The 27500-nt window shown below is 40.4% G+C and overlaps 1 protein-coding gene across 3 annotated transcripts in view; it reads left to right on the top strand.

Annotated features, from left to right (window-relative positions):
• The window catches only part of RRBP1 (ribosome binding protein 1), a 148250-nt gene that overhangs the window by 111107 nt on the left and 9643 nt on the right, over positions 1-27500 (top strand). For 2 of the 3 annotated variants that reach the window (XM_085889086.1, XM_085889087.1), the window contains exons 9-24: positions 839-998; positions 1815-1966; positions 2067-2101; positions 5329-5419; positions 5738-5818; positions 9647-9739; positions 11495-11581; positions 12477-12566; positions 12819-12911; positions 14739-14810; positions 16209-16292; positions 16414-16497; positions 16784-16876; positions 18799-18858; positions 18975-19034; positions 19726-19869. In XM_085889086.1, the coding sequence (XP_085745212.1) occupies positions 839-998; positions 1815-1966; positions 2067-2101; positions 5329-5419; positions 5738-5818; positions 9647-9739; positions 11495-11581; positions 12477-12566; positions 12819-12911; positions 14739-14810; positions 16209-16292; positions 16414-16497; positions 16784-16876; positions 18799-18858; positions 18975-19034; positions 19726-19869 (1479 nt within the window). The remainder of the gene's footprint in view (positions 1-838; positions 999-1814; positions 1967-2066; positions 2102-5328; positions 5420-5737; positions 5819-9646; positions 9740-11494; positions 11582-12476; positions 12567-12818; positions 12912-14738; positions 14811-16208; positions 16293-16413; positions 16498-16783; positions 16877-18798; positions 18859-18974; positions 19035-19725; positions 19870-27500) is intronic. The other variant, XM_085889088.1, reaches the window with a different exon arrangement.

The raw sequence follows: 27500 nt of genomic DNA, 5'->3' as shown, positions 1-27500 counted from the left end.
AGGCAAGTGTGCACTGAAATGAGTACAGTGTTTCCGATAAGCCTGGTGTTGACTCAGTGGTTAGGGTGGCTGGCTTGGGATCTTTGGGTCTTGAGTTTGAGCCCCGTTGGCTACTGAATTAACACCAGGTGTGGTTGACTCAACCTGTCATCCTTTTGAGGTTGACAAAATGAGTACCAGTGTACTGGTATTCGGGGTACAGCATTAGCGGCATAGTTGCGCCCCAACAAAATGATAACTACCCGGCACCCAAGCTGCCATATGCAAGAAGAAGTGTTTCCCATTACCTTTGGTGCAAAAGGGATCATCCACCCTTGATTGAAATCACTTGACATACTCGGCACTCAAGTTTATTCACAGCATTCAGGAGGTGCTCCTGTGGAATAACCTGGATATCATATTTTATCCCCTGTTGAAGGTCGTTGATCCTGGCAGGTTTTGTAGTACTGTACACCAATGTTATCAAATGACCCCACAGATAGAAGTCAAGTGGTGTCAGATCAGCGGAACAAAATGACTGTGTGATTGGCCTACCATTGCCCAACCAGCGTCAATCATTATTTATTTAATCGTTTTTCAGTTAAACAAGATATAAATGAAATGATCCTTTTTGCTTCAACAATAAATAATAATCTAACATCCTGTGAATAAAGGCAAGGAAATTATTATTATTAATAATAATAATAATAATATCCTGAGGCATATTGGGTGATGAATACACATTGTTACTTTCACAGTTTCTAACAATGGCTTCCAAATATGCCAGGAGAATGTGCAAGATCAATCAAACCCTTATCTGCTCTTCCTTCTCCTACATATACCCTCTCTACTTCCACAGAAAGAAAAGAAGGATGCAGAGAATGTGGCAAAGAAGGCACAGACGCAGAGAGAGGAAGTTGGTGCTGAGCTGAAGCGATTAAAGGATGTGACAGCTGACCAAAAAGCCACGTTTGAGCAGGCTCAGGGCCAACTCGAGTCTGCACAGCTGGAGAATCGCGGTGAGTATGCAAAGCCAAGTTTTGCTTGCTCTTCTGTATGTAAAATGCTTGAACGAGAGTTAAATTATTGAAGGTTTATGCAAAAGCTTTGAAAACCACACAAACAAATCGATCGCAGCTTGTTCTCTTTCACTCTTTCACTACCGCATGCAATATAATATTTCCTTTACTGAACCAAAAATACATATTTTCATGTTTTTCTGCCCACCAGTCGCATTCAACCCAAATTTTTCTGCTTGAATCACTTCTGCAAATATCCGTCCTCATACATTTGTACTCGGTAATGTTGATGTAATTAAATGCATCAATTAAATGAATCCTGCTTGGGTATCCAGTTGGCTTCAGAATGTTTTCACATGTAAAATTGCTTTTCATGGTATAAACTGTAAAGTATTAAAGGATAATTTTTTTCAGCTTTGAATGAGGAAACTCACTGTAAAATATCACATTGATCCACAGAAAATCATTGCCTTGCTGTTTTGCCACAAACAAGTAGGTGGCTTTCAAGAGATAAACCCAATGCCGATTCTAATGCCACCCATGACGGCAGCTTTAGCCACTCACTTTCACTTCTTTACCAAGGCTTTTTGCACCTGTTGTGGATACAAATAAGAAACAGTTTGAAACAAAGCTATAACTTTTCCATCAGGCTGATTATTTAATTTGTTTTTTAAAACATGTTTTGTAAACATTCTGGGAAAGTTGAAAAATCAAAATGTTTAAAATAGTCATTTGAGATTTAGAAGGTAGTGTTATTGACGATATGCAGTGTTCATCCACAGATTCCAACTCAGGTGTCTATCATGTGCTTTGCAGAGCTCGCCAACCAGGCACGACGTGAGGTCGAAGATCTACAGGCAAAGTTGGTACAGACACAAGCTAACGAGAGACTGTTGAGGGAACAGCTACTTACAGCCCAGGAACTTGTGAACACTAAACCGGCTGAGGCATTATGCGACGGCCTTATGGTGGGTTCTAAAATGTGGCCATCATATCATTTAAGGCTATAGTGCCAAATTGGGTAAAGCCATAGTGTGATTTTTTTTTTAACATTGTTTTTCATTCCAGGTCGAGCAGGCTGAGTTTGACAAGATTACAGCAGAGTGAGTGGTAGTTCTAATTATTTAGGGGTCTCAATATTTGATTTGTGGATTCCCTTATTTTTCCACTTAATACCTGAAATTGTTTAATCGATGAAGAGCTGGCCTTTTTGATGGGAACTCTGAAATAGATTTAGTAGTATTTTATTGGCATCACACAAATATTGACGGATTTACTGCGTTCATCATGAACTATATTTTGGGTGAATAAAAATTTAAGTCGATGTTTTTCCTGCACAGGGAAATTAACCCTGTGCAGGTATCATACGAGTTTATGTGTGTGAGCTCTCATAGGAGCCTCGACATTGTATACAAAAAAACAAACCCTGAGAACCATCCTGAGCAACATGTTTTGACATTGGCATGGGAACACGATCAACAAGGCTTTCTCAATTGTTAGGTCTTGTGCAAAGAGCAGAACTGGAGTTGTTTGGGACACACATGTGTTTTCTCAATTGTTCTCTGTGCAGTTTTGTTCCTTTCATTATTGACGTTTGTGGTGAAAGGTCTCATTGGGAAATGTTCATTTTTGCAGGAATAGTATTTTTATGCACATTTGCATGTTCTGCCCAGGATGGATTTTGCCAACAAACATAACAGTAAAATAACTAGAAAGAGCAATCAGAGATTGCAGACCCTCACCAGAACTTATTTTGTGTGGTGTTTGTGTAGTTTTGTGTGATGTATTTTGTGTGGCATTTGTATACTGGTACGTTATGGAATTAATAAGAGACATAACTAGAACTGCCACTTTATAACTGCTGTCAGTGATGACCGGGTACCAAGACGTCCTGCTTTGATGCAACCCCGCTTTGATTGGACACTTGACCCTGACCCATGACGTTTTTCATTATTATCCCGCCCCCCGGAGGGAGGGAGCGGGATATTGTAATCCTCCGGTTTGTGTGTCTGTTTGTTTGTCTGTCTGTTAGCAACTTTATGGCAAAACGTCTTTAGCAAACACTATCAAATTTAATCCATAGGCGGGCAATGAACCTTGGACGACCCCATTAACTTTTGGGTCCAATTGGATCAAAGGTCAAGGTCACGAAAAGATCAAAATCGTTTTTCGCTCATAACTTCGTCAAAAATGATCTGATTTACTTCAAACTGAGCTTATAGTGAACCTTATTCTATTTGTCACTTATAATCCTACCCATTCCTATAGTGAAAAATGCATATTTGTGAAGATCGGTAGGGTCCGAAGTTTTGGGGGTCATGGTCATCGGTCAAAATTACAAATTTTCCATTAAAACTAAAACATGGTTCAAATTTAAATTTGATCCCCAAAATAACTTTATGCCTTAAATGGGTGGGATTTGTTGTGCCTGGCACCACTTGTTATTCAATTGAATTTAAAATGGGATTAAAATAAATTCAATTCAAATAAAATGGAAGACTAACCAAATGGGTACAGTCCTGCATTGGAGTCATCAGAAGGAACCTGAACAAGCAAATAGCAAAGATGGAGTCATCAGGAGGAACCTGGATAAGATTCACATTTCAGCTGCTACTCCTCTACCCTCAAACATCCAAGTACAGTCAAGTGAGCCTTTTTCAAAAAAACAAGAAAAAAAAAGAACCCAGATCAAAAAAAAATTGAAAATTCTTGCTGCCAGACCATGTGTCCGATCAAGTTTTAATTTAAAACATGTATTTCCCATCACTACTATATAATTGTGAAGTTTAATTTCGATTGGTTAAGCGGTTCCAAAGAAAACATTATTTAATATATTTCTTTACTCCAATATGGCTGCCAAGCCATGTGATCTATCAGTTATTACTGACCAAACTTGTACACACAAGGCTTTGGGAACGCTTGTGTGAAGTTTCTCCTCGATCTGTCCAGCCGTTCTGGAGAAGAAGATTTTTATAGGTTTAAGAATAAATCCAATATGGCTGCCAAACCATGTGACCTACGACATCATATGTGTGAACGTTTTGTTCCTCATGAATAGGTGACCATACAAGTAAAGTTTCGCCTCGATCTGTTCAGCCACTTTAGAGAAGAAGAAATTTTGAAAGTTAAAAAAAACAAAAAAACAATATGGTTGCCGAATCATGTGATCGATGACATCATCAAATTTTTTTTCTGTGGACCATTTTATCCTGAGATGACGCTCAAAATTTTTCATACTGGTCAGATGTAGCATTCTACATATGTAATGACATCATAATGAAGGCACCTATGACGTCATAAAAAAATCGTACTTATTCCCCATTGAGGAATACTTGCCGTGTGCCAAGTTTCAATTTTTTCTTTGGTGCGGTTTCAGAGATACAGAGGTCCAAAGTTTTTTTTCCATTTTTCCAACATAGCTGCCACACCACGTGACCTATGATGTCATAATTATGATTATATCATACTACATGAGTAGTCGCACCAATGGTGAAAATTTCATCTCAATCCGACAAGCGGTTGCGGAGAAAAACACGAAAGTTCTGTGCGGACAAACAGACAGACAGACAGACAGACAAACAAACAAGAAAAAGACATTGTGCAAAGCATGATAGTTTGCAAAATCCACACCCCTCTCCAAAGCTTGCCATGTATACATCAAATTGTCCATTTTATTAAGATTATAATTGAGAATCATAATCAAAACGCAGGTCAATCAGATGAAAATTGATAATTTTTTTCAGATCGAAATTGAAGATTTTCCAAGTTTGACCTTGAGTTGACCTTTGACCTTTGACCTTTGCCATCAAAAATAGTTGGTTTCCAAATTCAGTGACGCACTCTGCATTTGCTGTTTAATTTTCAATTTAATAGGATGTAGATTGGTGATTTTTCAGTTGAAAATTGATGAGTTTAGATGTTTGCCCTTGAGTTGACATTTGACCTTTTGATATCAAATCGTTGGTTTCTCAATTAATTGACGCAATATGCAAATCTTGTTTAAATTTCAAGTCGATTGGATGAAAAAAAGACGTTTTTAGAAATCCAAGAAGACCTTTGACCTTTGACCTCAAAATCAATAGGCTTCTCAGTTGAGACTGATAAAGTTTCATTATGATCGGTTTAGAATTGTGACCTGTCGGCGATTGACAGACATACAGACAAACAGACAGAATAACAAAATCGACTGACCAATATACTTGAAAAACCTTTGATTTTGCAAGAAACAAACAGCCCCAAGTGCAATAGCCTCTCCTTCGGTAAGGGTAAAGATATAAAATCAAAAAATGGTTTTACCTTTTGTAGCTGATGGCATTGTTACCGCATGCAGGTTGGAGGAAAGAGATAAGAAGATATTACAGATTGAGCATGATTTGGCCACCATGAGCGCTGGGGTGGAGCAACAGAAACAGAAGAATAATGTAAGGGTTTTTTGTTGTTGTTGTTGCTTCAACTTTCATAACATAACTTACTGCCACCTTAAAGTTCAGTTCGATCTACACTTTCAATAAATACCTTTGGAACTCGTTCTTGATTCTCATCAAAACTCTTTGCTGTCAAAGCAATCCCCTTCACCATCTTCAGAACTTCTCTACCTACATTGCAGTGTTTCATTGTCTTTGGTTCTTTTGTCTTAGAAGTTAGCATTTTCATGGTTTTTCCTTCTTGTGGCAGAGTTGACATTTTCCTTTTCTTTTGACCCCCCAAACTGCACTCTTTCCCCCTGACCTGAACACTAGGATTTACGTGAGAAAAACTGGAAAGCGATGGAAGCTTTAACATCTGCGGAAAAGCTCAGCGCTACCACTAGATCTGACAAGGTGCCGCTTGCAATAATTGCATAATATTTTGGGGATTATCCGACATTCCCGAGGCTTTCTGTAAAGCACCATGTCTTGCCAAACACTGACTGGCATACTTTCCTCCCCTGCTGCTCTGTTGTGCTTTATCAATTGTGTCATTCATTTATTTCCTCTGCTGCCTATGGCTGTTGATTGCATCATTGCTGGAGCTTCGCTGTGCCGTTCATGCATTGCCTGCTGTAGGTTAGAACAGGAAGTTGGAATTTGGCCAGGGTGCCAGCAATAGCTCGACTTTATGAAAGACACTGTGGGATGTTTAAAGTCCATTGACTAATTCTGGCAGATGGGATGTCTAGTTTAATGTCCATCCAAGGGAAGGCACACACATTGATATCTCCTCGCCTTGCATGTGAAACATCAGAATGACAGTTTATAGCTGCGTCATGATTCAAATCCATGCTGTGTTTACTTCTAGGCCATGCTGCCAGCCAAATTTGCATCACAAAGTTGAATGATCTAAAACCACATGACATAATGCTTTTACTGTTGTTCCCGTTTACAGATGTCCATCCTTTTTAGAACAGCAATGTCTCTACAAGCTGGCCTAACTATAATGTCTTTTTTTTTGTATTTTATGCTTCCGCTCCCGAAAGCGTCGGAGAGCATTATGTTTTCGGGTTGTCCGTCCGGCTGTCCGTCCCACATGATAACTTGTGGACCACTGAAGGGATTATTTTTTTAATCAAACTTGGTACAAAGGTGTATTTTGATGCAAAAATGTTGTTGGATTTTGGGGAAAGGTCAAGGGTCATGTGACCTTTAGCTGAAAGTAGCAGAATTTTGTTACCGCGATAACTTGTGAACCGCTGAAGGGATTTTGACCAAACTTGGCATAACTATGGACTGTAATACAAAGATGAAATTATTAAATCTTAGATTCGAAAGGTCAAAGGGTTAAGTGCCCTTTAATTTATAATCTGTGTGACTGCAATAACTTACAAGCCACTCGAGATTTCAACCATACTCGACACACTTATGGACTATAGTACAAAGATGAACTAATTCAATGTTAGATTGAATATGTCAAAGGCCATTTGCCCTTTGGAAGTCATTTTGCAGACCATAACTCAAGCTGGAAGCATCTGATGTTATCTCTCTTCTGCTTATCTGTCTGTCTCTGTCTCTGTCTCTGTCTCTGTCTCTGTCTCTGTCTCTGTCTCTGTCTCTGTCTCTGTCTCTCTCTCTCTCTCTCTCTCTCTCTCTCTCTCTCTCTCTCTCTCTCTCTCTCTTTCTCTCTCGCGTGCTCTCTCGTGCTCTCTCTCTCTCTCTCTCTCTCTCTCTCTCTCTCTCTCTCTCTCTCTCTCTCTCTCTCTCTCTCTCTCTCTCTCTCTCTCTCTCTCTCTCTCTCTCTCTCTCTCTCTCTCTCTCTCTCTCTCTCTCTCTCTCTCTCTCTCTCTCTCTCTCTCTCTCTCTCTCTCTCTCTCTCTCTCCCTCTCCCCCCCCCACTTCCTCTCTCCCAAGGGTTCTTTAATTTTTCACATGACCTTTAAGTGAGATCAAACATAACAATGGATTGACATATAATGTGGGCAGAGGCATGTCAATTGACGCATTTGTGGCAAATTTTATTTTGTATTTTGTGTAGAACTGGCATATTTCCATCGGGGGAGTGATGATTGCTGAAAACTGAACAACTCGGCTTCTCTTGATGTTGAGTAATCAACAGAACTGTTTATTTGTAAACTGTACCTTGATTATAAGAGTAAACAATTCTTAGAAACTGGTGCATCCAAATAGCTCTCATCGTTTAATTCCATTTTCAATTGCTCATATCCACAAATAATTTTGAGCTTTTATAAATAAAACCATTATGTATTGCAATTTGTGTGCAATCTTTTTGTTGGCCACAAAGTAAATTCCTTTTTTTTTTTTTTTAATTATAAGAGGTTTTCCTCTAAAGAACTTTTTTTTTCCTAAGATTAGTCGTTGTAGGACTTTTTGATTGCCTGGACTGTTATATTTCCTTGTAGTTAATTTACTTCTGTCTGGGAAAAAACAAAGAAGCAAAAACAAACCAAAATTACTTTTCACTTTCTCCATTCTGGTGTCATTTTGTTGGCTCTGGCTCTGTTCCTAGCTATTCTTTTTTAAATGCATCTTAATACCCTAGCAAGCAGCAATAAGTAAATACAGAGCTGACTCAACAATTCCTGAGGTCAATGTATAACTCGTTTTTTAAATTGTCTGTTGTTATCTTCATGATATCTGCTGAAAGCAAATTCCACAATCTGCAGGTAGTGGGAAAACCATTGATAGGATGCAGTTTGGAAGGTTGGCATTTTGACTCGACTGTGATCCGATGCTTTATATAGCGAAGTGGTGTTGAACCGGTTATTTTGCAAGCTTCATGCCATACTTTCACAAAAATATTAAGCAAAGACTTTTCAACTGCACAACGTACAATGAATTTGTAGTTCAAAATTTCTTAGTCATGTGCATGCAAAGCATGGCAGTTGTGGAAAGAATTGCATTTGAGAAATTGGATGTGCACAATCTTTACTTGAACTGAGCGATCCTAGAAATTGGTATGCGAGTATCATCTTCCACAGAATCTGTCTGCGTGTCTACTCATGATCTATGGCATCACCATGAATTGGCCACCTGTGTGGTTCAAGTCAGTTTAGGAATGGCTGGGCATCGTTTGACACCAAATGAGTTGGTTCACATCATGAGGGGTTGTTCAAGGGGGATGACACAGGCTGTTGTTACTTCCCAGTAGAGTAGGACTATTAAATTGTTGTCATTTCTACAGCACTGACAAGGGACTTTCGGACAGGACACTTCGCAGAGAGATCTCTTTCAGATCACCATTGCAAGAAGAAACTGCTTTTCAACAACACAATCTCTCCAGACTGGCCGACAAAGAGCAATCAATCATAAAATTTCAACCCAGACAATTCGGACTCGTCCATGTCAGTGGTTCAATGTCCAAAAGACCACTTTTTGCATCTCTCTGAACCAGCAGCACATGCATTGGGTGACACATCACAACTGGAGGCTGAACCGTTGGTGCCATGTTATTCTTCACCGGCAGATCTCGATTTTCAATTCAGTGATGGGCGTGCTAGAATCTGGATATGATGTGGGGAGCGATTTGCTAATTCTGTTTTTGGGCAACATGATTGGTTTGGTAGGGGCAGTATTATCATATTGCCGTGATAGTATGGACTGGCATTCAAGTTAGCCAAATAACCAACTTGTTATAAATGGTGTTAGACATGGGGATGAGATAATTTCAGCTGTAGATATTACCAGGGCCACTGTCAGTTGATCACAAGACTGTGGTTGGACTTACCAACAACAAACAAGCTCCCTTGGATGTACCAAGCATGTTCAATCAAATCTATGTCAGATCGTGCAGGTCCTGAAGTACATAAGAACTATCTCAACAACATTATGCTACATAAAGCATCAGATCCCTCTGGTTCAAAAGCCAGATCCCAATCTTTCTTATTAATGACAATGATCATAAAAGATACATTATGCATAATGTTGCACTTCAAGATATCTTCTCCATACATTTAGCCAGTCCATGATATCTGCAATATTGAGAAATTATCAAGGTTCCATAATTGATTCTTGTGGCACACCGGCATTGACAGTCTTGGTGCTGTTGGATGTTCCATTCAATGCAAATTTCATATATTTGCCACAAAGTTAGTCCTGGAGAAATGCCAAAAAACAAACAAATAAAACATCAGCAAACAAGTCCCCCTTCATAAACCTGATCTACAATTGCATTGAGCATGTATCCTGTTTTGCTAAATGCTGATGTCGTGTTTTCAGGATCAACTGGAGCAAAAGCTCCAGGCCTTTCAGAAGCGATGTTTCCTCCTCTTGCAGAAACTCTACCCAGATGTACCAACGTCGTCAATCCAGGTGGATTTACCATTCACACTCTTGACTATTTTGGCAATGGATTATAATTTATATTGCTTTGTTTTCCTGTTTTTATAATGTCATGTTTTTATGTGGTTGGTTTGTTTGTGTAGCTTGTAATGATCCATTAATTTTGATTTGCAAATGCTGTGATATTTCCTTCTTTCCCTGTAGTTTAATTTAATGAATATTTCCTGGTTGAACTCGTGTTGCCGACAATAAAAGCGCCGTTAAAGTACCAGCCTTTCAACATCATAACAGTGCAAAAAAGCAAGAACGGAATGTCTTTCTTCGTTCTGCTTATCAAACAATTGGTTCATTGGTGTATGGCATTGATAGTTTCGTGGTAGAATTCTTGTTTGCCATGGTTCAATTTCCCATCTATGTGGAAGAGTATTTCATCAGAATGTACAGTGACAGGACCAGTGGCTACATCCTTGGAGTAAGGAAGGGGGGGGGGGGAGTTAGTATGGTTGTAAGGTGGGGAGTCTTTCACTCAGAGAGTAGTTATTGGAGGGAATAGTAGAATAGAATAGTCTCCCTGGAAAGGTTATCATGGCAGAAACAGTGGACAGGTTTAAACTTGAATTAGATCAATTCCTAGAAGCACTGGGGATAGAGGGATACATGCATATTGGCAGGATTGGTTAGGTAGTTTGGGTATGGGTGAGTGATAAAATACTTGTGTATTGACTTTCATGTCTGTGAGACAGTCTCATCAAAAGGTGAAATTGCTGTCAGTTTGTGTTCATTCTTCATCCTAAAACCACCGTCAACCTCCCCTCCAATATGCCTGGTGTTGGCTTAATGGTTAGGATGGTGGGCTTTGGATCCAAGGGTCCCGAGTTCAAATCCCGCTCATCTGTTGAATTAATACCAGGTGGGGTTAACTCGGCCTGTCATCCTTCCGAGGTTGGCTAAATGAGTGCCAGCATGCTTGTATATTGTGTCGGAGTGGCGACCCGTCCAGGATTGTGCCCAATAGCCAAGGAGACTGCTTAAGCAGCACCAAAACTCTGCACAGAGTATGGTTCAAATCTCCCAATCTCCTCCTCCCCTCCAATCCCTCCCTCCCCTGCTATCAAAAAAGCATGCTAATAAAAATAATTGTATATATGAATGTATAATATTGAGGAAATTACTCCTGTTTGTTGAAGATATTTAATATAGAGCAGTTATTTCCTTCATATATGTCTTGGCACAAACGTAACGAAATTAAATGTGATGTTGAAAATCTGTCGCTGATGTAATTGATAGACTCTGTCTTTCCCTCCTAACATTTGTGTCTGAAAATCACCATTCCTGCGAACCTATATTTTATGTCCTATCCCAGCCTGATGTTGGCTTCGTGGTTAGGGTGGCAGCTTGGGATCATAGGGTCCTGAGTTCAAGCCCCGTTGGTCGCTGAATTAATATACACTAGGTGGTTGACTCGGCCTGTCATCCTTTCGAGGTCAGCAAAATGAGTACCAGTGTACTGGTAAGGGGGACACTGTATCAGCGGCATAGCCACGTCCCAACCAATGATGCAACCAGCAGCCACAGGCTGCACTCGATAGAGAGGGATGTGCTATCCTTTGGATTTTCTGGCACCATAAACGGGCAACTGGAGCGGCCAACAACTGCAACAATATAATATATACATTTCACAATATCTATCTAACTTTTCCTGAGCCCTCGTCCTGTTTATAACTTTGTGACACAGTTGGCAGCTTTGTGTTAATATTACAATGAAGCCATAATGCTTGCATGCAGGTACAGGATGTCTGGTTACGAGATTTTGAGCAAGCCGCATTTGACAGTCTTGGTCGTCAGCAGGAAGAACAATCTGCAGAGGTCATGGTGAGTTCTGATTTAGTACATTATCTTCAACAGATCCAGAACATCAACTGTTGATAGCTCTTTCTTTCTCCTCACACCTTGAGTTTTCTGAGCCAGCTTCATGATGAGATTTGGAAACACTTGTTATAACTACCGTACTCCCCTAATGGATTTTGTCAACTGAAAGGCAATACAAGTATGTTAATCACTGGGGGAAGCAAGATGTGGCTGACCTTTTGAGTATTAGCCCTTTGTCAAAGCAAAAGAGAGGTCAAATGCTTGAATATACCACACCAATGCAGTGTGTCCTTTGTGGTCTAACATAAATTAAAGGTTTCTTTCAGATGCTCATGTAAATATTCAAATTGATTCTCAAATTTATGATGAGTTTGGATTAATAATTGAACATAACAATATTCCGTTTGATCCATCACATATACGAGTTGTCAGAATGGCCTAGACTCTTGAGGTGCGCACAATGGACTCTAAATTGTCTATCCTGGATTTGAATCCCAACCCAGTTATGAACTGTCACCCCAGTGTTTCCAAGGTAGCGTGATTCATCAATGTGAGTGCCGTCCCTCGGATGGATGTTAAACTGACATGCCGTCTACTGACGTTACTTGGTGGACGTTTAAGACCCCATGGTGCCATTCACAACGAGTAGGCGAGCTATCGCTGGCACCATCAACAAATTCCAAATCTCTGCTCTAACTACCTAATCGAATGTCAGGCTTGGCCAACCGGTTCATGAAAGACTTGGACCAAAAACTTCCCCCGGCCAACCAACTCGACAAGAACATCGGAATAATTGTGGCCATTAAAGAAGAAGATCCATCACAAATACATTTATCTATTCATATTCGTAACGAAAAGGCACACATATTGTTTATCCAAATGTATGTGGTATTCCTAGAATCTATCGAGTCAAGTGCAGATGAGTGAGCAAGCGAGGCTGCAGTCCAAAGAAGAATGTGAGAAGTACAAGAACGTGCTTGCCGAGACGGTGAGTGCAGTGGAAATGCTTTGCCTTCCGATTCTCCATTTGCTCTAATCCATATAATTAAATTGCTCTTGTAACACCTTCAACTTTTTAGTTTTGCCTAATCTTCAGGTAACTTTTGATGAGCTTTCCAAGCCACTATTGACTCACTCCTCTTGCTGTGCTCATTTTTGATTTTCCTTTATTTCCTGGGTCTGGGTTGCATCGTGGCTGCTGTACCTCTCCTCCACCCCTCCTACTGGATGCACCCCACAGGAGGGCATTCTAAAACGGTTGCAGGACAGTGTTGAGATGGAGGAACAGAAGTGGCAGAGCCGATTGGCAGATGCTGAAGCTACTTTACAAGAGGTGACTTTTCATGGTTGTTTTGGTCTATTTAGGTGGTTTGTAATTGCAGCTTCATTGATTTATCTTGTCAACCGGCGGGCCTTTGCTACTCCATTCATATATCATTAATTTTCCAATGTGTGCTTTTCATCATTGGGTACATTTGCACATCTCAAAAGCTCTGTCGTTATACCCACGCCTTTTGAAAATAATTGGGGGGAATTGTAATTGTCTGTCCCTCCGTCTGTCACACTTTCTCTTAATAATGGTTGTGCAGAAATTCAACAAACTTGGTAGTTTTGATCACCAAATGGCAAGAAGGTGCGAGAGCAGTGTGGGTGGGGTCAAAAGGTCAAATACCAAAAACGTGCAATTACGGGCACATTTTGTATATGCAATTAACATTAGGGGACACATGAAATGTGTAGCAATTTTTTGGATTTGATCTCTGGTTCATGCCCCAGGGGGTGGGGACTTATGGTCACAGGGGTCAAAACAGAAGACTTTTTTTCGAATTCAAAATTTGATATTTGGTCATTCCTGGTGGAACTTTTTGCCATCTTTCAACTTTGCTTTAGGTGTGAAGCATGGGGATTTACGATGGTGCGCCATAGACTTTGCCTCAAGTTATCATTACCAACAATGACAGGGAGACTCACTGCTGTTGTAAAATATGCTGGCGAGGGACCCAGTGTAATGGCAATGAGTAAATAGTGAGTGTGGTTACTTGTTGGTACACACCAGGTTTTTAATGTTGACATGTTACTGATCCTGTTGTGCATCATAGTCAGGAGGGAAGTTTACGTTTATCAATGTGATGAAGTGATCGATGTTGATGTGGACATGGCCTTTAGGAGATGAAATTGTTAATGTCTGATTGATATATAGGCTTCGAAGATGAGATTGGTGTAATTGTTAGCATGCCACAGGAGTGCAATGCAACAGAGAACAATATTTTTGGCAATTGTCCGATATTGTGGACTGCCATCGTAAATGAATCCTTGAAATCCTATTCTATGTGATAAAGCAACATACAGTTGTCCATGTCCATGGAAAAACGGGTTTCTCCAGGTGAAGGCCATTTCTTTGTAGTTTGTCTTTGGCCTTATTTATTGTCATGGTAAATGCTCAGCGAATTGAGAACTGGTGATGATGGACCTGAATTGGTAATCATCATTATTGGAAACTGTTTAGAGATGATGTAACTATGCAACTAAAAACTTGTTCAAACAAACTTAACAAAGACACTCACCAAATTAATTCACAAGGTTTAGTAGAAAGTGATGAATTGTGTTATTTTTTTCATTACGTCAAAGGTCAGTGCTCAAGCAGTTATCGTAAATAATTTGTTTGTACTGTATGTGTAAAATGGATGCTGACATAGCAATATGGCATGGTGCAGGATCAATCGGTTTTTGTTTGTGTTTTTAAGAATAATGAAGAAAGAGAAGAGGATAGAAGATAGAATATTTGGTGCGTGATCACAAATAAGCAAAGTCATAAAGCGATGCAAATGTATGAAAAATAGGTGTGTATCATTTACGCGATGGATTTATGTCAAGATATCTCTGTTCTGCATGACGTGTCATACATCACGGCACTCGTTCAGCTCGGTCAAAGTGGCCGGATTTCCTTTTTTTTTACATAACAATTTGATGAAAAATTATGTTTTTATTGTGATGTTGACCTTTCTCATGTAAAAATAATTTTGAACAGCAAATTTGGGGAAACCGTGTGTGCAGTCTAAACTTTCTGGCAAGATGGTGTGGCTCAGAATTGTCAATCATTTTCGTACTACATATATTATGGTTGATTGTTGACGCTTGCTTATTGTTGACATGTCCACAGAGTGGGATGCAAAAAGAGTCTTTAGAGCAGAAATTGCATCAGCTTGAGCAACGAGTGAATGATTCAGAGCAGGTAATTGCAAACTCGCTTCTGGTTCATTCAATGTCCACAAAGGCAGTACGGTATTTTTGGCCAATGATGTTTTTTGATGGGAGCCTTGTATCCATCTGTATGTTTATACATGAGCGAATATGTACTGTGTGTATGTATATGTAGATGTATATGTATATATATATATATATATATGTGTATATATATATATATATATATATATATATATATATATATATATATATATATAATGTATGTAATGCAGTTAAGGGGTTTGGGTTTTGCACTTTTTTAACCCGAGTCTTCCCAACATATTTTAATACCTAATCTTACCAACTGGGGTCTTTTTAGACCCCACTCAAAAACCATTAAACTTCACTGAATCTGCCAAAGCTTCACATCAATGACGAAACATGGTGTTTTATATTGATAAATTCAACAAACATAAGAAAAATAAAAATAATATCTAAAATTAACCTTCCAACTGGAGACTTTTTTGACCCCAACTCAGAATCACTAAATTTCATTCAATCTGCTGAAGTTTCACATCAATGAGGAAACATAATTATTTTGATTGGATGATGTTTTAGTGATAAAGTAAGCAAACAAAAGCATAAAAAAATAGAAATTGGAGAACTTGCTCGATACAAATATCACATAAAGTAATCATATATGCAAAAAATTGAACAAAAACAACTTTTTGGATCCCAGAAAGGATTTGCTTGCAACTCTGTGCAGTAAAGTGGGATCTTAAAACATCATATATATATATATATATATATATATATATATATATATATATATATATATATATATATATATATATATATATGTATGTATGTATTACCGGCACATATAGGTAAGCAAACTAATAAAACATGAAATCATAAAATCAAAATGTATGCCTGGTGTCCAAAAAGACTTTTAGGATGAGGGTTAATTCGGGTTAATTGGTAGGATTAGGGTTAATGTAAGACAGTGATGTTGGCTAACTTCCAAGGAGATGGAAGGTGACCTCGGGGCAATTATTGGGTGAAAAGGGCAGAGAGAGAGGAAGTGCAAGAGCAGCAGAGCAGGTTTTTAAGACACGTGAGCTGATGCTGTCCGGTCCAGTTGCAGAATCAAAGATGAAGGTTGCCAGAAACTTGTCCACCTTCTCACGTGTAAAAGACACATAGTCCAGTATTAGGTGGGTGCAACTGGGTCAGGTGGGTACAGAGGGAAAAATAGGGGTGGGGGACACAAGATTTAGAAGCAAACAGAATTGTAGGATTAGGCTCAATAGTTTAGCTCAGTACTTTCAGAGTTATTGTTGCTATCGAGTTGTCGCTCAATAGTCTATCGACCTCTTTTTAATGTTTATTTATCATTGTCGTGAAGGCGTCGTGACAATATTAATGGCAATACTTGTGCGAACAGTTCATGGAGAGAATATCGCAGCTGGAAAAACAGTATGAGTTGGAGAAGTCTGAGAGGCTTCAGCAAGAGTCACACGCACATAAGGTTTTAATCATTCACCGTACCTGTTACGTTGCCCTGTTGCACTTGGGATTACATTTAGTAAGCCGTGATGTTACGGCAGTGGGACACATTGGCTCTCTAAGTAATGTTATTTTTCTTTCAGTTGAGGTACCAGCTTGAAGAATCAGAGCAAAAGTTCTTCATTCTGGACGGTGATATGAAGAAGCAAACTGAAGAGTTGTGTTTGGTGAGTCTTGGTTTCGAAAATGAAGCTTATTGTAGATACAACACTCAATTTGAGTGGCTCCATGTTAAATAAAATGCCTACCTTGTTGAGTCAGCACTGTTGTTCGAATAAACGATGAATCTTTTCACTTTTGCAAGCAATCCTCCCGTTTGTATTGTGAAGTGTAAATTAGTTATTTATGTCCTGGAATAATTGGAGATATTTGTTGTGTACGAGATGCATAGTGGATCATTTGCATGAGTTCTACCTTGTACCAACTTGCCCGTGCATTTCTTTTGACCTGCAGGTACAGCAGCAGCTGCAGAGGGTAAATGCACAACTCTCCAACACAACTTCCACAGAACCCACGGTATACTTGGACCAGTTAGACTTGGAAGAGGTGAGCTGTCCCTTGAGCAGCTGTGGCAGTTATGCATTTACTTCAATTGTCATGTTGGGTATAGTTGTCATGTTGTCATGTTGGGCTATCCTGCCAGTCCAACACAAAACCTAATATAGCATAGCATTAAAATGAAAACATATTTGGTATCGTGTTTTTGTGTGTCATGATGGTATAGTTTTAACTTTGGGTCATGTTGTGCAATTGTGTTATGTGGGTATAGTTTAACCAGGAGTGTCGTGCTTTCAACTTTAATGAGTTTAGTACAGTATTACCATGGCATCTTGTTCTCATATTTTTAATTGCAATGTTATACTATATTAGGTTTTGTGTTGGGCTGGCAGGATAGCCAAGAAGTATGCACACTTGCCCCTGAGATGTCAAGCCAGGTTTGAATCTCAGGACAGCTATAAACTGTCACCTTGGTGTTTTTAGGAAGCATGATTCACCAATGTGTGGGCCGTCCCTCAGATGGATGTTCAACTGGGCGTCCCATCAGTTAGTGGACGTTAAAGATCCCATGGTGTCCTTCATGAAGAGTAGCCGTGCTATCGCCAGCACTCTGCCCAAATTCCAACTCATTTCCAGGTTGAACTGCATCAGCAGGACAGCTGTGCTTCCAGCAATTAATACCACCCACTTTCATTTGCTGCATGCAAAAGGAGGAGGAGAAGAAGAAGAAGAAGCTTTTGTGTTCATCTGTTGTAAATTGCTGCCTCCTTGATATATAATTAATCAGACCCTTAGCTTGAAGCAAACGGATGTGCAGGGTGCTCGTGTGGTGAAAATAGGCATATTTTGTACAAAAGCAGCACATTTTCACAAAAGGGCACAAATTTGACAAATAACGAATGGCATTTTCACCTATTTGTTTTCCCCATGTGCATCAGCACGACCTTGAACCAGACATGCTGTGACTCACGGAGACTGACGTTGCGCCAAAAAAATTTTTTTCGCTGAAAACGTTTAATATTAAGTGACGATTCCCCTTTAAAGTTTCTTTCTGCAGTTTCTTCTGCTCTCTTTTTCTTCTCTGTGATGAGGGCATATTCCAATTATTCATTCCACAAGGCGAACGTTGCGTGAATGTTCCAAAAGGCGAGTGTTACACACTAACGACTTGTTCTCGCGAGACCTTCCACGTATTTGAGAGAATCTCATGAGAATAAGTCGTTCAGTCAACTTTATGAAGCGTTCGTGCAATACAATGCTTGCCTTGAGGCTAATCAGGTTGAATAGATCGTCGCTTGAACACATGTTCTATTTACCATAAATTTAATCGGAAATTTATGAAAATTGCGTGGAAGCGGAATCTTATTGTAATCGTGTAGTTTCTTTGTTATTATTCTTATTTTGCTTTCCGTCCAATTTTGGCATGCTATTTCTCAGGCAATTCTTCATGGATTCACTTCAAATTTTGCTTAGATATTAATGCACACATGGAGAAGTGTGCTATTACTTTTGCTTTTGGCAGGATACGAATCCTAAATGCTGAGAAATCGTGAATTTTTTTGGTAAAACAAGTTCACGCTGCTCTGGGGGAGAGGGGTGGAGCCTTTGCAACTGAATCACCTTGCATCCTGAGAAATATTGTCGATGACTTTTGCACACGAAACAAGTGATTCTTATCCTTTGCATTGAGAGGCATTTTAAAAGGGGCGGGGCGGGGCGGGGCGCTCCGCAGAGGGGCATGGTGTTCACCCCCCCCCCCCCAACGATTTATTCAAGCTAGGGGTCTGATACTATTATTTGCTCATGGAGTTCTGCCTCATGAAAAAGGGTTATCTGGTAGTGGAGTGCTACATTCCTTATCAGGTTAACTCGTAGTGGAGAGCTGCCTTGTTAATAGGATTATGCAGTAGTGGGTGAAGTGCTTTTATGTCACAATATCTTCCTCGACTCTTTCTTTTCCTTTACTTCAGCAAAGGAAGCACATAGCGGAGATGACGGAGCGGCTACAGCCCAACGTCTCAGAAGGAGAGGTAAAATCTAAATCCCATTATTATATGTATGTTGTTATAATTCCACTTTTTGTTGGGAAAAATGACAATCTATGGTGTGCTTTCATCTGTGCATTTGTGCTTGCATGCACAATCAGATGCAACACTTGAATGGTGCTGGAAGTGAAGGGATGGATGACGATACTGTATTCTTGAAGGTAATGGCATTTGATTAATGCTCTTCCTAAATCATTGCATTTCCACCAAAGGAACAGTTTGAGAAAACGAGGCGATATGTTTTTTATATCTTACACACAGCTGAAACAAATCTTGATGTGTCATAATAACAATAATAATTTTAATAACAATAATAGAGCAAAGTAGATGTACATATCAAGTAAAAATGTGAAAAATTATTATTTTAACCTCTGTGTAAAAATGTGATTTCAAGCTCAGAAATCAGGAAGAGATGAGAAACAAAATCAATACTAGTGAAGAAGAACATATGAACAGAAGACTTTGTTGGGAGGGTCATGTACACCGAAGGTCAGAGGATAAAGTTGTAAAGAAAGCAAGAAAGCTCATGGGAGAAGAAAGCCGAGAGAATGCCCTGAAATGACATGGCGGATTGAAAATGTCAAAGACATGAAATGTTTGGGTTTGCATGAAATTAATTTAATGGATAGATTCGTATGGAGGAATGCCATCATTGGACCAACCCTCTGATAAAAAGGCGAAAATGTTTGTCATTATTGTTGTAAAAATGTGATTTCATTAAATGGCAGGTTGTGGCTCAATTAAAAAGCCCCTGAGCTAAGTGTAACTCTGACCATCTCTTTGTGGATTTATAAGTGATTTTGTCCAGTCTTAGTGCTTGTGCATGCTGTGCTGCTTGTGTTTTTCATGCAGGGAAAGCTTGAAAAAGAACAAAAACTGACTTATGATCTGAGCCAGGCAGCACTGAAGCTGCAGAATCAGCTTAAAGTGATGCAGGAACAACTGATTAAGGAGCGGGAGAAAGCCACAAAGCTGTCTGCGCAAATGGAAGCTAAGGCAAGACAGTTGATTTCCATAAGATGGCACCTCTGGTTTTGCTTGTGAGATGTAGTTGGAATGTGAGAGCAGCAAAATAAATTGGCTCAAGGCAATGGAAGTGACTTGTACAAAACACCTTGATATCTACCAAAATACTCAACACACCGTACTTGGGGAGAACACTTTGCTTTTTATTAGGTCATCTCTGCCGAGATGACCTAATAAAGCCGGACCAAATGTCCGTCCGTCCGTAATTTTTCTTTCCGATCTGGATGAAACTTAGTATGTGGGTAGAGGTCGATGAGTGTTGCACAACGGTATAACTTTTGTCTGGGTTCAAGGTCAGAGACGAGGTCACGTAAGTTATAAAAATCGCCATTTTCAAAACCTATCAAGTCTGCCATTCTACAAGATATTTGGCAACTGCTTATTGATTATAAATGACCGTTTTTACAGCCATTTTTCCCTGCTGTGCAGGGGTTTGGCTTTTTCTTGAGGCAATGTTTTTTTTTATGGCCGGATGCCCTTCCTGACGCCAACCCTGGTCGCCTCTTACGACACACAGGGATATGGTACACCTATTCTAACCGGGGCATACACCGGGACCAGTACACTGGCACTCATTTCGCCGACCTCGGAAGGATGACAGGCTGAGTCAACCCCCTGGTGTTAATTCAGCAGCCAACGGGGCTTGAACTCAGGACCCTGGGATCCCAAGCCACCATCCTAACCACTAAGCCAACACCAGGCTTGTTTATTGATTATGATAGTAAAAAATATTATCTTGTATCTAACCGGACAGATTTTTGAATTTCCTTCCTGTTTGATCATCACGTGATCTGGAAGATGGCCAAAAACGCCGATGCGATTCACAAAGAAGGAAGGAAGGAGAAATAAAATATAAATATAAAACACATTTTTAGCCTTTTATATTTATACATTTTCCGCCGAAGGTGCAAAAGTTTCAAAACCCGAAATGTAAACGTCGGCATTTATTTTCAAAATATAATTTCGTGCACGCGTGCCAAAATGCCGAGTCATCTTGAACCAAACTGCATAGTAGAACTGCGCAGTAGTCCGGTCATGGTGTCTGAGCAGTGGCCAGCATGGTTCAGATTGACTGTGGTTTCTGGGGCGAAGGTGATTGTTAAGAAGTATGTCGGCAGTATAAATTTGAGTGACTGTATTGGTGATTTAATCACGCAACATCTTGACAACGAATATTCTGGCCGAACGATTGCATCAATTCAGTGCATCAGCTGGGATGATTCGCAGGCTCCTCTCGATCGTGCCGATATCGAACATAATCACCGGCGGACATAGGGCTGCAGGCTGTGGGGCGAGGCCACGGATCCCGGATGAGGGGATAAGTGATAAATTATGTTACATGCTTCGGGCTTTCTGATTAATATATCAATGAGTACATTCCATAATTAATGAATTAATAATTAATGAATCTGGCATACAAAATGTTTTTTTCATACCTGACATGTTACTTTCTGCAGTGTCACGAAACTTCTGCGGAATTAATAATTAATGAATTTGCGAGCTCTAACGATTTTTCAAACCTCAATATCTCTATAAATACTTGACCAATTTTCATTCTGAAAGTTGCATTATAATCAGTGAAGAATAATCTACAGGATTATCATAATCTCCAAGAGCTAAGCCTATTTTTTTTCGTTTCTTTTCTACAAACGGAAGTGAAATGTCCCCAGAGAGTGGATGGACAGGAAAACCACGTATTGCACTTACTGGTGATTCTGATGTGTTAATCCGGGTACTAAATGAACAATACATATTTATTAATTATGTCATTAGTAGTATTATCCTAGTGTATCTCTGTAAACGATTTCAATCTAAACGGTTAGTTTGGACTGTTTCGCGGTTACCTGAACTGAACATTGAGAACTTGTGGTATTATAGAGATGACCGTCACCCCCACACAGGGGTAATTTTTTGTTAACCATTTAAGGCCTGTCTACAAAAGGCTTTACGGCAGAAAATCCAAATTGTCAGAAGATACTCCTGATGGAGTAAATTACTTGAAAGGATACAGCAGTTGTGATATTGCAAAGTAGTAGGTACTTCAAAGGATATAGCACTATATCTCCGTTCTTCATTGTACGGCCCACGAGCCATCGGCGACCTCTGGTGGCTGAAAGTGCGGCCCGTGAAGTGTGGCCGATGATACGCAAATATGAAAACACCCCATCACAATCCACCATAAATGCTATCAAATTGACCCAATGGTTTCAAATGAGTGTTCTAACAGGAAACATCAAAGTAACAGAACTACATCAGTGGATGGCAGTATACAAACAATTACGCTTGCAGCCCAGTTAACCACAACACAGAAGATTACGCAGGGCAGGGCCTAATAGCAGCCATTATGGAGTTCTGCAGGTGGAGTGGCGGCTCTCACACTGATGTCTTATCGGCAAAAGTGGCCCCCTCAAAAAAATAGTGAATATCACTGCACTATATACTGTAAGTGTTTCATAAAATTGTGTGTTGCGATAAAACAAATGGAAGATAAGGCCATTCTCACACGTGCCTACTGGTGCAGATTTTCTTTAGTATCTTCAGAAATCAAACTTTTGTAGCTGAGCTACGGATGTTTGAAATACGTGACACATTATGTCAATCGTATACACGTTTATATGAATGCATCGTGCTTCTCGTCTGCATTTGTATTCCTCGTTTGAATGATTTTAACCAAAAATTTGAACAAGTGCATCAATGAAAAAGGTTTAATTGGCATGGAAGGTCGCTAGCACGGGCTGTTAGGGTTGTATATTGGGTTTCTTTTCATCACCTAACCTTGCTCTCAAATACTCCATGGTTTCTGTGCATGGGGAAACCATAAATGGATTTGTCATGTGACCATTCGGTTAAATGAAAAAAAAATCGATTTTCTAATGAATATGCTGCATAAAATTGTGATACATATGTCCATATCTATATATAATATTAGATGTTACTCAGACGGAAATCACGTCAGGTGCCATCTCCATGCAATAATTTTGCTGCCGTGGATCTCCAAGCTGTTTGTTTGGTCTGCAGCCTCAACTATTTTGCAGAGTTCAGTTCACTCCACTGCTTATATTGGCTATCCAAGTGATTCATGGTCTACTTCGAGCTCTCTTGCCTTCCAACAGTTTTTTCTGTAAATAGCCCTGATGACAGACATGGCCATTAATTGCCACCTTACATTTCTTGATGGAACCGAGCAATCTTCTCTTCTCCAGAACTGTCCTTAACACTTATTCATTGGCCTTTTTCTGTGTCCAGGAGATTCTGAGCATTCACTGAAACTCCAACATTTCAAACACCTCCAGCCTGCTTACCTTTGTGCAACTGAGTGTTTTCATCTCTGATCTATAGAACAGTGTTGACCACACGTGGCATTATATTTTTATTTATTTTATTTTATTTTGAATAAAGTGTTTTTGCAGGTTTTTTTTTTTTAAAGTTTTTGTATTTTGTTTTTTCCTCAGGGAGGGGGTATGAGCTTGGTTTAAAAACACACATCGACACAACACCTCTTGATGAGACCCCCCACTAACAGCACTCCGTACACATGCACACAATCACCCATCAATGCTCAAACCACCTAAAAGTCCGATCAACATCCCCATACCTCTCTATCTCCATAACTTCCAGGTACCTATCTAATTCTAATTTAAACTTATCTACTGTTTCTACTGCCACTACCTTTCCAGGTAGACCATTCCATGCATTAACTACTCTCTGAGTAAAAGTTTCCTGCCTTGCTACCGTCTCAACTCTCCTCTTCTTTACTCTCAGGCTATGGCCCCTGGTCCTATCACTGTCGACTCTGTTGAATAATTCATGTGCACTTGTTTTATTGATACCTTTCATTATATTAAACATCTCTATCATATCTCCTCGTAACCGCCTCCTTTCTAGTGTACAAAGCCCGATCTCCTTCTGTGCGGTCCAGCGCAGAGCGCCTCATAGCTAAACCAAGCTAGGCCCGGAATCAATCAAGTAGCTCTGTGCTGAACCCTCTCTATGGCATCGATGTCCTTTCTGAGTTATGGTGACCAGAACTGCACACAATATTCTAGATGTGGCCCTCACTAAATTCCTGTGCAATGTTAACACCACCTCTTGATTTATAAATGATCCTCCTCCAAATACAACCTAAACCCCTATTTGCTTTACCAAAATCTGCCTGGCACTGTGCTACCTGCTTACCTCCCATATCTATTACCACCCCCAGATCCTTCTCCTGTGTGACACGCTCTAAAATTACCCCTTACATCCTGTAGTCTCTATTTTCATTGTTCTTTCCCATCCCCAACACCTTACACTTGTTCAGGTTAAATTCCATCTGCTAATCTTTTGCCAAATCTGTGCAAGTATCAATACTTTCCTGAATCTGATTACCACCCCCTCTGCTATCCACTTCACCTCCAATCTTTGTGTCATCTGCAAATTTGGAAAGTCTACTCTTCACCCCATTATCCAAATCGTTGATGTCAATAATGAATAGTAATGGTCCGAGTACTGATCCCTGAGGTATCCCACTACTTACATCCTCCCAGCAAGACATCCTTCCACTCACAGCCACTCTTTGCTTCCTATCACTAAGCCAGTTTGCAATCCAATTAAATATCTGACCAGGCACACCACAAGCCCTCACGTTGGCAAACAACCTCTGATGTGGTACCTTATCAAATGCCTTCTTAAAGTCTAGATATACTATGTCCCTGCCTTTCTCTCGTCCACCCAATTAGTCACTGCTTAATAGAATTCTAAAAGATTTGTGAGACAGGAATTACCTTTGGTAAACCCATGCTGACTACCTTTAATTAGTTTGTATTTATTTAAATGGCTCCTCATCTGGTCCCTCATTAATGTCTCCAACACCTTCCCAGCAACTGAAGTCAAATTAACAGGTCGATAGTTTCCCAATTCTTCTCTGGATCCTTTCTTAAATAATGGTGTTGCATTTACTACTCTCTAATCCTCCGGTACCTGTCCTGACTCCAAGGAACTATTGGAAATATCCGTTAACATCTCGCTTACCTGCTCAGCCACCTCCATCAATACTCTCGGTTGCATATAATTATCTGGACCTTATCTTCTCTTAGATTTCTTAGCTGTTCCTTTACTTCCTCCACTCCAACCTGGATCTTCTGTAAAAGCCCTTCCTCACCTCATCAATAGATACTCTCAGCTGTTGGCAATTCTCCTGACTGTTCTTGTGTAAAAGTTGAAGAAAAATACCTGTTTATAAGCCTGCCGTCTCACTTTCATCACAAAGCACTCTCCTGGTGCTATTCCTCAATGGGCCCACACTGGTCCTAACCTGTTCTTTTCCCCTGATATACTTAAAGAAAGCCTTGCTATTACATTTAATAATCTTAGCCATGTCCTTCTCGTACTCTATTTTGGCTTGTTGAGTTATTTTCTTAACCTGTCTCTCTGTTTACTCCAATAGTGATATAAATCTAACTCCAGTCCTGTTATTTTAAACCTAATAAATACCTTCTGCTTCTCCTTAATAGCATTCCTTATCTCACTGCTCAACCACCCTGGTCTCTTTCTACTTCTAGTTTTACACCTCATTAGAATGTACATACTCTGCACTCTACACATTTGCTTCTTAAAGGTTTCCCATTTCTCTGATGCCGATTGTGCTGTTGTTAGAGTCTCCCAATCTATACCACTCAGCTCTCTCCTCATACTCTCAAGGATTGCCTTTCTGAAATCTTATAGCCTTACCCTACTATCCTCAACTCTAACCCTCAACAGAATCTTAGCACACACAATGTTCTGGTCACTTGCTCCTAAATGCTCCCCGACCTCCACCTCCTCCACCATATTGGGATCGTTACTTAAAAGGAGGTCCAACACTGCACTCTCCCTCGTGGGCTTATTTCCTCAGCCACCGAAAGCTCCGCTTCCTGTCTTTTTGTTAGCGCCACTGCCTCCAAACCATACAACATAGCTGGTCTCACTACCATCTTATATACTTTCCCCTAAACTCTTGCAGCTACCCTTCTGTCACAAATCACTCCTGCAACTCTTCTCCACCCACTCCATCCTGCCAGCACTCTCTTTTTCACTTCTCCCCCACACTCTCCGTTACTTTGGACAGTTGATCCCAAGTATTTAAACCCATCCACCTTCCGCACCTCAACTCCTTGCAACTGCACCATACCACCACCCTCCCTCTCATTTACACACATGTACTCTGTCTTACTCCTACTGACTATCATTCTCCTTCTCTCCAGTGCGTACCTCCACCTCTCAAGGCTTGTCTCAGCCTGCTCCCTACTCTCCCTACAGATCATGATGTCAACCGTGAACATCATAGTCCATGGAGACTCCAGTCTGATCTCGTCCGTCAACCTGTCCATCACCATTGCAAACAGGAAAGGGCTCAGAGTCGATCCTTGGTGCAATCCTACTTTTACTCCAAACCGGTCCGTCATTCCTTCCGCACACCTCACCGCTGTCACACTGTCCTCATACATATCCTGCACAATCCCACATACTTCTCCACCACTCCCAACTTCCTCATACAATGCCACAACTCCTCTCTTGGCACCCTATCATAAGCTTTCCCTAATCCACAAACACACAATGTAACTCCTTCTGGCCTTCCCTATACTTCTCCATCAACATTCTCAAAGCAAACATCACATCAGTGGTGCTCTTTCCTGGAATAACCCCATATTGCTGCTCACAAATCGTCACCTCTCTTCTCAACCGAGCTTCCACTACTCTTTCCCACAACTTCATGGTGTGGCTTAACAACTTTATCCCCCTGTAATTTCCAAAGCTCTGCACATCACCCTTGTTCTTGAAAATCGGAACCATTCCACTAACTTAATCGCCACTCCTCCGGCATCCTCTCACTTTCCAAGATTTTATTAAACAATCTGGTCAACAACCCCACTGCCATCTCTCCAAAGCACTTCCATGCCTCCACTGGTATGTCATCTGGGCCAACCGCCTTTCCACTTTTCATCCTCTTCATAGCAGTCCTCATCCTTACTGATCCACCCCACTTCCTGATTCACTATCTCCACCTCTTCCAACCTTCTCTCTCATTTTCTTCATTTATCAACTCCTCAAAGTACTCCATCCACCTTCTCAACACACTCTCCTCGCTCGTCAGCCCATTCCCATTTACGTCCTTTATCACCCTAACCTGTAGCACATCCTTCACAGCTCGGTCCCTCTGTCTTGCCAATCAGTATAAATCCTTTTCCCCTTCTCTTGTATCCAACTTCTCATACAGCTCGTCATATGCCTTTTTCTTAGCCTTTGCCACCTCTCTCTTTGCCTTTCGCCGCCACTCCTTGTACCCCTGCCTACTTTCTTCATCTCTCTGACTATCCCACTTCTTTTTCGCCAACCCCTTCTTCCTTATACTTTCCTGTACTTCCTCGTTCCACCACCAAGTCTGCTTATCTTCCTTCCTCTGTCCAGATGTCACACCAAGTACCTTCCCAGCTATCTCCCTCACCACTTCTGCTGTAGTTGCCCAATCATCCCACCCATCTTTACCACCATCCAACACCTGTCTCGCCTCCTCCCAAAATTCCACGCAACAGTCTTCCTCCTTCAGCTTCCACCATCTGGTCCTTGGTTCAGCCCTCACTCTC

This window comes from Eptatretus burgeri, chromosome 7 (assembly GCF_056783735.1).
Source record: "Eptatretus burgeri isolate ZD-2024b chromosome 7, Ebu_testis_v1, whole genome shotgun sequence".
NCBI lineage: Eukaryota > Metazoa > Chordata > Myxini > Myxiniformes > Myxinidae > Eptatretus > Eptatretus burgeri.
This window is presented reverse-complemented; position numbering and strand designations above follow the sequence as displayed.